The sequence below is a fragment of the Aricia agestis genome, chromosome 10 (genome assembly GCF_905147365.1).
Source record: "Aricia agestis chromosome 10, ilAriAges1.1, whole genome shotgun sequence".
In the NCBI taxonomy this organism is placed as follows: domain Eukaryota; kingdom Metazoa; phylum Arthropoda; class Insecta; order Lepidoptera; family Lycaenidae; genus Aricia; species Aricia agestis.
Genome location: NC_056415.1, coordinates 10,546,250 through 10,561,436, shown reverse-complemented (window position 1 = coordinate 10,561,436; position 15,187 = coordinate 10,546,250). Strand labels below are relative to the sequence as shown.

At 35.2% G+C, this 15,187-nt stretch overlaps 1 protein-coding gene across 11 annotated transcripts in view; it reads left to right on the top strand.

The window, feature by feature from the left end:
- The window catches only part of LOC121731303 (PDZ and LIM domain protein Zasp), a 42,078-nt gene extending 32,688 nt beyond the window's left edge, over positions 1-9,390 (top strand). For 3 of the 11 annotated variants that reach the window (XM_042120672.1, XM_042120675.1, XM_042120676.1), the window contains 8 exons: positions 281-371; positions 875-1,022; positions 2,287-3,033; positions 4,414-5,356; positions 7,265-7,451; positions 7,537-7,657; positions 7,908-8,023; positions 9,181-9,390. In XM_042120672.1, coding sequence (XP_041976606.1) covers positions 281-371; positions 875-1,022; positions 2,287-3,033; positions 4,414-5,356; positions 7,265-7,451; positions 7,537-7,657; positions 7,908-8,023; positions 9,181-9,258 — 2,431 coding nt within the window. In that variant the 3' untranslated portion in view covers positions 9,259-9,390. Of the gene's footprint in view, positions 1-280; positions 372-874; positions 1,023-1,853; positions 1,881-2,286; positions 5,357-5,607; positions 6,791-7,264; positions 7,452-7,536; positions 7,658-7,907; positions 8,024-9,180 lie in introns of those variants that run through there. The other 8 variants (XM_042120680.1, XM_042120674.1, XM_042120678.1 and 5 more) reach the window with 8 other exon arrangements.
- Positions 9,391-15,187: the final 5,797 nt, after the last annotated feature.

Genomic DNA, 15,187 nt, shown 5'->3' with positions numbered 1-15,187 from the left:
TGCGCCCATACTTACACGATAAAAAAACTTTCGAGGCGCATTCAATTTGCATTTATAATAAAATAGGATCCTAATGGCCTGTTTCACCGCTTCCTGATAAGGTGCCCGATAGGGTTATTTGACAGATTTACCATACTCCATCTGTCAAATTAAGTGGTGGGTAGGCTTATCAGGAAGCGGTGAAACAGGCCCTAAGATAATTATTTTAAATATTTTTGACCTTTATATATTTAAACGTAACACCATAACACGGACTTAATGTTTTTAATATATTTTTCAGCGGTGGACGTATTCCAACCAATACCTACTCCACCCCACTACCGCCGCTCGCTACCAACAACTATACCAACGGTTCCTCATCCTTATTCAGCGTAAGTTTTGAAGAATGAAATATAATACTATTAATCATGCCGTATCATTTCTGGCTGTTGTTCTCTACTTCAAACTCCGTTGAGAATAATTAATGTTGCTGGCGGCTATCATAGTTGCCATTGATAAAAACGGCTACATTAGTGCCTAAATGCCTAAAGGGACGTCATTTGCACGCGAACATGTATTGCATCGTCCGTGTCAAACATGAAACATCGTTAGTCATTACTGCAACTAAGCAGTCTACCACTCGCCACTCTTTAGGCTGCGTTTTCACCAGAGATGTGTTGCGACTTGCGAGGAATGTGTTTTTGAGAACCAATAGAAACGCTTCTTTTGCCTGACAACATTCAGCGCAGCGATTCTATTGGATCTTAAAAACAAATTTCTCGCAACACATCTCTGGTGTGCTCTCAATGACAAAAACAATGCTCTACAAGAGCGGCGCTATCTTTCAAAGGTGCCTAAAGTCTGGTTGGGTACTGCATCAAAGATATTTTTGCAGCCATCTAGCAACCTGTCGGGACCGAAGCCGTTTGGCTCATCTATCGGCTCGGCATATTCGCCGTCGCTGTCACCACGCTCCGGCCCCGTATCACCAGCGAGGCCCGTCAACGCGCCCACCGCCGCCCCACATATGCCTTTCGCGCCAAGTAAGCGGGTCACTTTTGCTTTATAATAGGAACTTTAAATTTATTTATTTTTTCTATTTCATTTTTGTAGGGCCTGTTTTGTAATGTTCTAGTAATTTTTGGATAGCTTATTAGGATGTCGTCGCTATAATCATTATTTGTAACAACCGACAGAGTTTATTTGCTACTGTATATCAAACGATGTTATTCTCCTTTTGGACTGGTACTAGTATGTACAAGAAAAGTATATTATAAGGAATTCATACCAAGTTTCGAAGTGCGAGTCTTTGAATAACGCTGTAGTTTTAGATTTTAGTACATAAAATAATATAATATTTATTATTTAAAATTATAGGACCTACATATTTTAACATGTCATCATAATATGATGTAATGCAAAGAATTAATAAATAGAGTAATGTAGTCCAAAAAACAGTATGTATCAGTAATTTAATTAAAGGAAACAAAAAGGTGTTATATAGGACTGAGACTGAATGATAAACATAGCAGGACATAATATCATTGTATTTCTTAATGTAAGTAGTCTTGTAGTCATGCATCATGTAATATTAATCTACAAGAGTTTTTAAGGTGTTTACAACGAGTAAAGAGCTAATAATCTAATTAATTTGAGGCTTTGGCGTACATTTATATGTTAGACAATTTAACTTTAACATAACGTAGAATAGAGCAGAGGAAATTCATTATAATACGACTAGTATATTTTTATAAAAATACCAGTAAATTACTAAAATCATTGACTATTAAAATATTTGCTTAACATGGAAATATAAACGATATACATAATGACAAAAATTACAAAATATGTAATAAGAATATTTATTTTGACAGAGGCCCCAGTTTCATTTCTTAATAAAGGTAATAAATAAAACGTTTAAGGGTATAAAAGAAAATTGTTTTAGCGCTTAGCTTTATAAATAGCTGTTATTTGCTCCGTCCGTTGTTAATTAAATCTTAAGATTATAGTTTTTCAATGGACTGTGTTAGTTAATGAATAATTAATTAATCACTGAATTGCATTTTCGCACATTTTATGATCATGTGCTTTTAATACGTATAATAACTGCTACGCATCATAAGCACTGAATTTGACTGAGAAGTATATTGTCTGAAGTCAGCCATTTTGAGATTCGTATTGGTTATTTGATTGTATAATTTTAAAGTGCAAAAGTTATAAATATTTTAGCCGTTTAAAAAAATACTAATCTGCTTCATTGTTTTTCTTTCCCTACTCGCAACCTTATTTACCTAATACTACTAACAGCCAAAAATGTTAAAAGCATTGTGTGGCCCCCTCCAAATCCCCCTGAAGATGAGCCATCAACACAAGAAAATATACCGAATACCTGTAAACCAGCGACAACTACTGATTTGTCATCGAAAGTCCCAACGGAATCTTTATTATTGCAAGCACGCAATACATCTTCATCTCAAGCAGCAAGCGAACAGCTAAAATCTGTTGCTCAAGTTTCTGCAACCTCGACATCGCAGAGTACATCAGAATTTTCTTCAAATTTATCATTCTCTGCTGCCAGTATGTCGAAAGCAGCAGCTACAACATCGAAAGTTGAATCTATTGTTGAAAGTAAACAATCTCAAAAAGTTGAACAATCATCTAGCTGTACTGTTCAAAGTTTTTCACAGCAGGCTGCTTCGGAAAGTCAAAGCGTTGCTGTTTATCAAACAAATGTAACTGCGCAGGAAGCAAAGAAACCAAATGATCAAACAATAAGTTCTATCAAGTCTGACATTCAGAAAACTATAGAAGAAAGTTCTAACCAGATGGAGCAATGCGCAGAAACAAAGCAATCGCAAGTCAAAAAAGAAGAAACAAGTAATTACAATGAAGAACAGCAAAGATCTACCCAACAAAAAAGCGAAAACACTAATTCTAATTTGTTGCTGGCTCAAAAAGAAGAAACAGTTTCGATTCAAAACGAGGGTCTACGCGATACTAACACAACCAATCAAGGTGCTGAAAAAAGTGAGGAAATTAATCAAACTACTGCAAGTACCGAAATCAAACGTGATGATATCGTAATATCAAACTCTAACAACGCATCGCTATCATTAGTGGACGCGTTAACGACTGCACCTGATAGACCATATTCACCGTTACCTCATCCTGCACCAATCATGGCTTCAATTAATTTACCTCCACAAAGTACGGAGATTTCATCTGACCTCCAATCGAATCCAGTAAAGCAAGAGCAAAGTGATGAAAATGAAAAGGAAATTGTGGTTTTGCCAAAATTGAAATTCGAATTACCTAAACGCCCTGTATCACCAATTCCCCCAATCAAAACATATAATCCACCTGAAACAATTGATTTGATAGAATTACCCCTTGAAACAACTCCATATATTCCATCCGATTTCAAAATCAATGTAGAACCAAAACTCATTAGCAATACATCACATGTAGAGGGCTCCTTATTGGCAGACGCACTAACAACTGCACCTGATAGACCATTCACACCTGTAAAAAGTTTTACTGCTGAACGAGGATCATTAAAAGATGCACTTACCATTGCTCCAGACCGTCCATTTAGTCCATTTGTGTTCGGTCTAAATGAGAGTCAATCATCAACTGTACAGAATTCAGATGTTTCTAAGACATTAAGTGAAATAATTCGCCCATTGGCAACACAAAGTTCTGCTCAGATATGTATTGATCAATATGAAAAAACCTATTCTCATCAGCAAGCAGAACAGTCAAGCACTTTCCAAATAAATTCGGAGGTATCTGCTTTTAAGCCTGTTTCTAAGCAAGCTTTCCCATCACAACCAGATAAACTTTCAGAACAAATAAACATCAAGTCAATTTGCAAAGAACAGTCTAGTTCTAGTTACCAAAAATCGCAACAATATTCTTATAGAAATTGTGAAACGATGCAATCAAATTTTGTGGAACAATCCAATTTTTCAACATCTGGTTTAACTACACACGGTTTTTCTTCAGTCAAATCAGCACAGAATTATTTCGAAAGGTTAGACAAAAAAGAAAGACTTACATCCGCTGCTGTTAGATCAAAATCTGGATTGCACAGACCAGATAGTATTCCACCCTACCAACAAAACTTTGAATTACTACCATCACAACGAGGAGTAACTCCAGAAATGTTTAATGCACCAGCTATTCCTCAAAGACCAGTAACCCCGAGCACAGAACCTCCGGGTAAACCACGAGAAAAATCGGTGGAACCAAAATTTAAAGAAACCCCAACATATGCTCCAACGCCCCAGTTTTCAAAAATACCACAGATTAAAACAGAACAGATTAAAACACCTTTGGAGTATACACCCCATCCTCAATATAAGCACAAAGACACGCCAATCACAATGACGTTCCAACCAGTAATAGATGACTCAACATTACGAATTTCCCCAGCTCGAAGTCGACCTACTACTCCAAGTTTAATTAACAAACCAGCGCCTATAATACCGCACTACCAAATGAACTTGATTACTGTTGAGCACCTGGCACCCGATACCTACACTTATAATCCATCTAGTGATGAAGGCAGTAGATCACCAACGCCCAAACCAAGGTCTCGTTCGCCGGCACAAGGACCATCAGGATTAAAAGCTCAAGCTCCTCGTATTAAGGAAGCAAACTCAAATTTGTTTAACCAAGTGCAGCAACAGGCAACAACAAATAGACAAAGTAATTTGATGAATGTCAATGTTGCGAACTCTATGAATTTTCCTACTTCTCAACCGTCTATTGTAAAAGAAGAACGGCTTTCGAATGTTGGTTACCAAACGGAAAGATATAATCAAAAAGATATGAGTATCAAAGAGAACTCTATGTATAAACAAAATTATGCTCAAAGGCAAATGGAATCACAAAATGTGTCCGAATATGGAAACACCACCGTTCAAAGGACTCAAAAGACTTTTGAGGAATTCGAACGGAAACAATCAGCAAAAGTAATAGAAATTAGAAAAGGCCCACAACCTTCTGGCTCATATCAACCAATCGAATCTAACATTCAGCCATCTTTTATTAATACTAAGGAAGTTTACCCTTCACAATCAATTAGTAGTACGGCATTCCCTAAACAGAATGTATGTTCTAATACTACTAATAAAAATGTTGCAAGTTCTATTACACAGTCTGATATGTATCAAACAAACCCTTTGAATTCTGGTGCTAACCAAGATCCAGTGTGTGATCCTACCCCGTCGACAGGTTCCAGTGTAGGAGTTACTCCACGGGGCAAAAACTTTGGTGTATCAACGGCTCCTAGACGTGGAAGGGGAATATTAAATAAAGCGGCCCTGCCCGGATCTCGTGTACCACTTTGCGGATCTTGCAATGGAAATATTAGGTGATTTTGTGTTAGGGCATGATTGTCGTTTTGTGTGATGCATGACTATAGGTTGACTCGTTAAACGCGTAGTTCAAATTATTCTATACTAAAATTTCTTATTATGCGTATTGTTGTTTGTGAATACAAATTACATATTATGATAAAACTTTATTTTTGTACTGTTGCATTTGCACTAAAATGTTTAACTGCTTTTGTTGAGTTTTCTAGATTAACAGTTTGTTTATTTTTGTTGTTTTGTTTTCTAACAGCTAATGAACAAAATAACGGCAGTCCACAACGAACAGACTTCAAAAGTCCAGCAGAAGAAAGACTCATAAGAAAAATGGCCAAAATGGCATTAAATGGATATGAGATTGGCATACAAAGAAAAATAAAACCCGCCGACCATATTCAATCTATGGCAGACAAAATTCAAGACACAGTAGTTACAAAACATCCTCTCAACTCAGACAATGCTACATCAGCCGAAATCAGCAGAGAAAATACGCTTAACCGCTCATTCAATAAATCTTTTGATAAAAGCAACACATATGGTGGAGCAAATCCTGCTCCGGTGCCGATAAATCAGATTATAAATAATGTCACATTAAACCAAACGACCAACAATCATTCTTCTTACACGCCAGTACCACCCCCACTACCCACAACGCCAGTACCTACATTCCAAGCTTCAAGTACTCCAAATTCACACCCACCATATAATCACTCACTCAATATAATGTCACACAATGCGGATGTAAACACAAAGATAAGTGATAACGGTTCATACAATTTTAATGGATCGAAGGGAAAAAGTAGTAGCAGTGAATATTCTAGTGATGATTCCAATAAAGGAAAGACAGAAACTCCACCCACAAACAGTTTAAGGAAGAAGAAATTATTCGAAAATTCGCCCTTCTTAAATGAAAGTTTATCCCGGAATATTCTCAAATCAGATTTAAGCACTGATAACAATAGCATTAACAACATTAGTAAAAGGAAAATATTTACGAATAGTAATGAGTCTTTGGAGTCCCTTCCATCAAAAGAAAACGGTTTAAGTAAGGATAACAAAAGTAATGGTCTATCCAATAATAATAATTTGAAGAAAATCGAAAATAATGGAGAGGAGAAACCGACACTTCCTAATAATTTATATGATAATACCCTTTACTCATACAAGGCAGTACAATCAATAGGTAACAATACCAGCGAAAATACTATTGATTCTATATCTAAACAAGATCATGATAAAATCAGTCCCAACGGTTTAATTAATAATTCCAAAGATGAAGAAGTGGTAGTCAGACGTCGTGATAAAAAAAATATAAGAAACAATGATGGAAGAAGAGACTCTCGAATTATTTCAAGGCCCTTAAGCACAATGACTTCGGGCGATGTTACTGATGGGCACTACCCAGTTTGTCACAAATGCGACAAAGCTATACAAAGGTAACAACATTTAAGTATATAGTACATATACATTATACATATAACATAAATTACACTTAAGCCAAAGTGCATCCCGCATGTTTTGATTTGTTGCATTCGTTGAGTTTAAATAACAAATTGAACGACAACCGTTTAAATTGTTGAACGTCAATTTGTTGCAAGCATAAAATAATTGCGTATTGCGTAATCAAGATTAATCGATGATACTTACTGCCGCACTCAGAGTGGAACATTAATTACTTAAATGTAATTAATTTAAAAATTTGACATAAGCTCCATACATTATCTGTCAAACTCTTCATTAAATTGATGGTTAATCGTAATTAAATGTCTCTGAGTACGGCGGAAAGGCTCCTAAAATACAGATTATACTGTATTTTATCATAATGCAAATGTGAGTTGTGATTTGCGTAATTATTTTATGACTTGCTTTAAATTCGATACAGAAGATTTTAAAGTATATTTTCTTTATAGGGGTCCATTCATAACAGCTCTGGGTCGTATTTGGTGCCCTGAACACTTCATTTGCGTCAATGCTACATGCAGGCGTCCATTACAAGATATCGGATTTGTCGAGGAGAATGGTCAACTCTACTGCGAATATTGTTTCGAACAGTATATTGCTCCGGCTTGCGACAAATGCCACGCAAAAATTAAAGGGGTGCGTCTTGCATTATATATTTTATAATTTTGTTGTTTGATATCCTTTGCTTCTACATACTACTGTTTATTATTTCATTTTCTAGGATTGCTTGAACGCCATCGGTAAGCATTATCACCCTGAGTGCTTTATCTGTGTCTACTGTGGAAAGGTGTTTGGCAACAACACATTTTTCTTAGAAGATGGCCTACCGTACTGCGAGGCTGGTAAGTGAAATAATAGTTAATACAGTTAGATTTGCCCGAACGATTCTTTTTTTAAAACTACAATACTTTTCCCTTTTTTCTGCAGGCATTTCTACTTATATAAAACATTTTTATATACTATGTATTTTAATAGATCATAATATTATTATAATATCTGGGACCCATTTAATGGTATCAGAACAACCGCAGAAACTAAGGTACCTACTTATAATAATGATAATGATGATGATGATGATACATACAATTTCAGATTGGAACGAGTTGTTCACGACCAAATGTTTCGCTTGTGGCTTCCCCGTGGAGGCTGGCGACAGGTGGGTCGAGGCGCTCAACAATAACTACCACAGTCAGTGCTTCAACTGCACGGTGCGTATGATGCGAGCCCTAAATACAACATAAGTACAGACATAAAATGGTCAAAACTATCCCCTGTTCACTTTTCATTCTCTTTAATCGCATAAATATCATATCCATAGCGATTTATATCTGAAAATTGCAGAATGCACAAACACAATTAAAATCATGCGAAATTCGTGATACTGCCGTTTAGCACATTTCTTTTTAGTCACATACTTTTTCTAAATTCTTTACAATTAGACTTTGTACTTTACGATTTTAAATTTTATCTCCAATTTGTCTATCAAAAGTAAAGTTTGAGCCTAAATTATCTTACAATAAACAATATTCTTCAAGAAGCTCGTCATACGCTGCCAAATTGTGATCGTTTTCCCATAAATTAACTAATGAGTGTGTTACTATAAACTTATTAACTCCTCCCACTGATTTGTATATACTGACCCCCCAAAAAACTGGGGTGGATTCCTGTAGAAGTAGTAGACGTTGATTAATCTATTTAGATGCTTGGTTTTGTATAAACATATTTGATGTATTTGTTTATACCGTATACGTTTATTATGATTGAGATTGTTTTGGCTATTTTATGTTCAATGATATAAATTATAATATTATATAGTAATTATACTTTACAACCTATTAAACAAAAGTGTATGATTCCTACAAACACTAAACCCGTTCGTATGTCTGAAAATCTTATTACATTTATGTAAAAAGCTTTATCAAAAGATTAAAAGAACCATACACTTTCCTAAATACCTAATTCAATAGTATTCTGTTTTGACTTTGAATTCAGTAATCCCCTAATCACACAAAATATTTAAATATTTAAATCGAAACATTTTCCTCACTGTCAATCTATGTTTCAAAAGTAACCTGTATGACGAAAGTAGATTTATTTAGCTTTAATTATTTTTATGATTAGGGGCTAGAATCTAGCCCTAACTCTCTAGCTAGACGATGAATCTCTTTTATATATCCAAAATTTCACATAGCGAAATGGACCATTCCATTTGAAATTAATAACGTTAAATAAACAGTAGCAGAATTTAAAATCGCTGTTGTTTTTACTTTTTAGTTCGTAGCCCTGTGTTAAATCACTAAAATTCATTTAAACTTTTTGTTTTGATAATTTAATGTTAGTACAGGATTTTTGTTAATTTTTTCAGGTGTGCAAAAAGAACCTCGAAGGACAAAGCTTCTTTGCCAAAGGAGGCCGACCCTTCTGTAAAGCTCACGCACGCTAAAACTCCCGAAGAATTTTTCTATAATACTGACACTGTTTACACTACAAAAGTATTTCGACCTATTCCTATTACTCCGAGTGCCAAACCTAAAATCGACTCCCCTTCACCACAAAGGACTAGAAAATTAGAAACACCCCTCCACTTCGATGGAGAGATGCTTTCTGATATAAAAAGTGTAGATGGCAAGTTACTAAGTAAAGTAACCGTGGACAGAGTTCATAGTTCGGCTCGACACGACGTGACTGAGTCACCGTCTGTTTTTGAAGGCCACGCTTCGTCAGGAAACGTCGACTACATAAACGACATAATCAAAACGGAAACAATACAGTATGAAGACGTAATTAAAGTCAAATTCACACCAGTCCCATTAGATCTAGATGCGATAAATGTGAAAGAACCTTCAATACAAAAGGAAACGTTTAAGCCGGTGTCTTTTATTAAAAACAACTATGAAGATTTAACCAGTTATAAGATCGTGAATTCCGTATGTAAAGACAATTTCCTAAATCTCAATGAAAACAAAAGTGTCGATGAAATTGGTTTGCCTAAAAGAAGTCAGAGTCCACAGGTATCTGTAAAAAATCATAATCTAACATCACAGTTTTCACCAGCTAAAGAAAAAACTGTTTTGGGAATCAATCTGACGAGACAAAGCCACAGTCCTTCGTTAAACGTCCAGGAAAATCTATCGATTCCAAATAATAACGTGCTACAACTTAACGACAGTATCTTTGATGATAATAGGGGAGTCGATTTCTTAAGAAGGAGCCATAGTCCACTAGTTAATTCTGATGTTCAAGAAAAGTTATCCAAGATAGATAGCTACTTACAGGAAAGTATAAATAAATGTTCGGAAAAGCAAACCTATGAAGTTAAATGGGGTACAAAAGAAATAAATGTCTCGAAAGCTAACGATCTGTGGAAAGATGATACTTGCAGTTTAGAATTAAGAGCTGACAAACCTGTCGAGAGTTACCATTATTTAAACAATTCTGAAATAAAAACTGTTGATGAAACGAGAAACGACAACAATTTAATTGCAAAAAACAGTGTCAAAGGCAAGAGGGGGATAAAGGAAGTCCTCAGCAACATGCCAATGCATTATCATGCGGCCATATTATGTTTCTTTCTAATTGTATATAATCTTATTTATCAATACTTAAAAAGAAATAACAAAATATAAATTAATTATAAGAAAATTGATTTAAAATCTATTTACTAGTCATCTTTGTCGAAGTGAATTCGTTACTTTGTATCCAGTCCCAATAAATTTCTTACAAAATGTTTTGTAGACGTCTTTTTGCAATTAGCAACTTTAAATAGGTGTAAATATAATAAGTGCACTGATAACCACGTTTTACATTAAATACTATGATTAACAATTTGGTGCTTTTACTACAATTTACTTGCAATGATGTGATACACCTCTAATTTGATTTAAGGCTTTGTATACAGCTTTCGGAATGTTTTTATATACTGTCACTAACAATAACAGATATAATAATGAAACAAATGAATTAAATTACATATTGGTGCACCAAACTATGGCAAGATCTGTTTTAAAGTTAAGTAATACTACTTGTTGTTTATGTTAAGTAATAATATTATAATACAAAAACCTACAAATGCTGAGTATGTAATTCCCTTTTGACAATACTGTGCATACAGCACTCTAATGTATTATGCTTTTATATTAAAATTGATTATTATTATTTATTTTATTATATTACTATTGTAACCACAAATAGTTATGCGTAAGATTATACCTAATAATGTGAGCTTAAATAAATATTTTATCTTATATTAATGTTTCATTAAGTTACATCTAATAACCAAAAGAGTACCCACATCCGATAATAATACATAATAATCAGTGATAGATTTTATAAATACCTCTTGAAAAATAAAATGCATTATGTTAAGCAAGCCTTGGCTTGGCAGACAAGCAGTGCTCGCAAGTGGCGAGCAGCACCGTGTGTAAATACTACACGAACCATTTGCAGCTACTTTTGACCCCCTCATAGTTCAGAAATTATTTCACATAAACGTTTCGGCTCATATAATGAGACATGCGAGTTAAATATATATGCTCTAAATTTTATAAACACAGCTCTAACGGTTGTTAAGATATTAACGTCCGAAAATCTACATTTTTATCACTGACTGACCTATAGATCAAAATTCTAACCCAGTTCCAGATGACCTAGAAGGCTGAAATTTAGAATTCAGCTCGGTAATTGTACGTAAGCGTAGGGAAAAATCAATAAACAAAAAAAATCGGTCAAGTGCGAGTCGACAGAGCGAAACTAGGCAAAAATTGTGTTTTTGCCGGGGCCTCGTTGGCAAGCAAGCACGATTTAACTGTGAAGTTTACCGAACGACGCATGAGTTTCGGCGGGGCCGAAAGTTTCGGCTGTATTTTGGCCGAAACCGAAACTAAGGCCGAAACTAGATTGTTTGGCCGAAACTGGCCGAAACCGAAAGTTCGGTCAGTCGCTATGATTTTTAAAGATATATCCATAGATACCCCACATGCATAGGTTAGATGATTTTTTTTTTATTTTTGTTTCAGTTGTATCTATGGGGAGTGGGGACCCCTAAAAGTTTTAATATTTTTTCCATTTTTGTATCAAAATCTTAAAGCGGTTCACAGATTACATCTAATTACAAAGTTTCAATAGTATAGCTCTTCTAGTTTCGGAGAAAAGTGGCTGTGACATACGGACTAACAGACAGACAGACATGACTAATCTATAAGGGTACCATTTTGCCATTTGGCTACGGAACCCTAAAAAGGGATAACACTACGATGTTGCCACTATACAGCATATAACAGCAGCTATAGTGCGTCAAGAAAGTGAAGAAATTAAAAAAAAATCTTCACTTTCTTGACGCACTATAGCTGCTGTTTCCACTCATTTGGATTTTCTTTGTTTTATTCGACTGATACTCAACAAGCCTGATAAGTTTCGCATATGCTATCCACAACTTATCTGACAGATGAAGTATCTGCCAGATAAGTTGCGTATAGCATATCCGACACTTGTCGGGAAGCTGCGATTGAACATAGTCGAATATTATGTATGTTTGAACTGGGAAGATTAAGGTGTCTACACTTGCCCGGTAAGTTTTCTTTACAAACGCGATTCAGTAAATAACGGCATAAAAATACCTTAGAACCGTCTCCCTAGTCTAGTCCCTCCGTTTTGTCACCGCCATCGCCCGACACGGTAGCGCGTTTGTGTTGCTACATTGTGACGTGGGAGAGCCATGCTTAGACACGAATGGGCCGGCTCGAGCGGAGAAATACAACGGGCTCACAGAAAACCGGCGTGAAACAGCGCTTGCACTGTGTTTCGCAGAGTGAATGAGTTTACCGGAGGCCCAATACCCTACCCTTTTCCCTTCCCTACCCTCCCATATATATTTTTTTAAACGTTTATTCCAAATCAAAATACAAAAGTGGCTTAAAATAGTTTCCCGCCTTTTAATATTTAATGATTAGATTTAATATTTATTGAGTCTAACTTGTAAATTTTTAATGTTACTTAAATGTGTGTTGAAAGTACGGCCATAAACAATAAGACCATAGTTCACTAATGACTCAGCTAGAGCGTGATAAATAACTAATAATGTATGTTTACTGACTATTTTGCTTAGTTAAAATCTTCCTAGTAATGACCTAAGTTTATTACATATTTCATTTACATGCGTTATCCAACTAAAATTTATATCAACGTAAAGTCCTAAATATTTAAATCTGTTAACATATTCTATAGTTCGACAAGAACAATTAATTTTATTGCTATGTAAGCACTCATATTATGTGTGACCCACGATAGCAATATCATGCAGCTGTATCATTTTGGCCGAACGATTATAGGGTGAGCGTATATGCATGCATTTAGTTTTTGATAGGTTAAGACCCAATTTCACCAACCTCTGTTTGTTAAATCCTAACAAGGCATTACTTAACGGACCTTGGAAAGTTAAACAGACTGTTAAAATACTTATGTCCCACAGTAAAAATTTAACAGCGGATTAGTAAATGCAATGTTAAGTGAACAACGAGTGAACAAAATATATCAATTCGTTCATTCTTGTTATAAGGCGACGAAATTGCAATGTACAAGATTATCACGACATGTATGCTGCAATGTGTCACTTTCTTCCATAGTAGTATAATAGTAGATAATGCGACCAAATTAAAATATCACTGATCGCATACATTTGTTACGCTATAATAGTTCTTCTTAATTTACCAGGTTAATAATTATGATCTGTCAAAGCTGAAAACATGAATCATGATACAAACTTTTATTTACTTATTTCGGCTTGGTAATTTTGATACAAGTCAGTGTATTTGCAATGTCAAAGAAAATCCGAGGGCTGAATTTTTGACAAAATGAAAATAAATAATTATGCATAACATGAAAAATAATAAATAATATGTAAGGATGTGGAGAAACATGGCGGCAACACTCAAAAGTAAAAACAGATTCTTTTATTGATATTGGATATTGTCTTTAAAAAGTTGTTGTTTTGACTATTATAACGGCCTGTTATATATTTAACGGACCTCCCCAGCAGGAATTAAAATTTAACACCGTGTTAGGCGATTTGACATGACATTAGCGTATGGTGGAACGCTCGATAGTTCTAACAGGCCGTTAACTGATTTACCAAGCCGTTAAGTATTTATTTAACATTGCTTGATGAAACTGGGTCTAAGTATAATAGGCATGATGACTATTTTTTTTTCTTATCGGTAATTGAAAGACACTTAAAAATAGAAACATCATTGAAATAATGACTCTGATAGCTTAAAAATTCACCAAGATATGACAATTCAAATAGGTATCTCATAAAGATAAAAATAAAAGACCTGCCCGAAACGCTCCATACAAAGTGCTACGAAAGTATGACGTCAGTCTTTCGTAGTTTGTACGCATCGGGAGACAACTTTGTTCGACAGGTATATTAAATATTGCGTTTATGAAAGTGGTTTCATAACAAAAGTTGCTTTTAGTTGCATAAGTTATCGAATTGTATACAAATATTAAGAAATTTAATTGAAAAAAAAATCGACTTGAATATTCAACTTTGAAGGCGCATAACAAAAAAAAATACAAATGATATCAAGCTGAAATTTTGGGAACACTTATTTTTTTACCGTGATTTCTTTATTTTATTAACAAAATTCACTAATCTTTGACCTTGTCATCATCCCTATTCCATTATCATGCGCCCACTTAGTGATATTTTCAAAATCTTGTTGTACATTGTTTTTAGCCTCTGTGATATTTTTAGAACATTAGCCACACTATTGACGTGGATGATATACCCGTGGGGACCGCATACCGATCCGGTGGGAACACCGAGCGTCACGGCAGCCTCCTCGCCCGTCTCGCCGCACACCATAGTCTGCATCATTCTATTTCCTTCCTACCCTATTCCCTCTTAAAAGGCCGGTAATGCACCTGCAGCTCTTCTGATGCTGCGAGTGTCTATGGGCGACGGAGGTTGCTTTCCATCTGGTGACCCGTTTGCTTGTTTGCCCCCTTAGCGCGTTGAAAATGCAACTAATAATTATTATTACTCTCACAAGCATTTTTAGCGATGCAGTCGCGCATTTGTATCACTACAAAAAGTCGCTGTCTCCTAGGGGCTAGGGCCCAATGCGTCACAGCATTTCTCTGCATGAAAAAAAAAGGGGACTAGGGCCCTAACCACTAACAGACAAATCATTTTGTCAAATATTCTGAATCTATTAGCTCCACAACAGAGCAGAATCATGTACCTTGGATGCTTGAAAATGCTACCACATAGGAAATTTGTAGCATTAAATAATAATAACTTTCAGACTTAAAAAAATCTTTATAAAATGATAAGCATTCAGAAAGAATTCATAGGTACAGATATTTTTTTT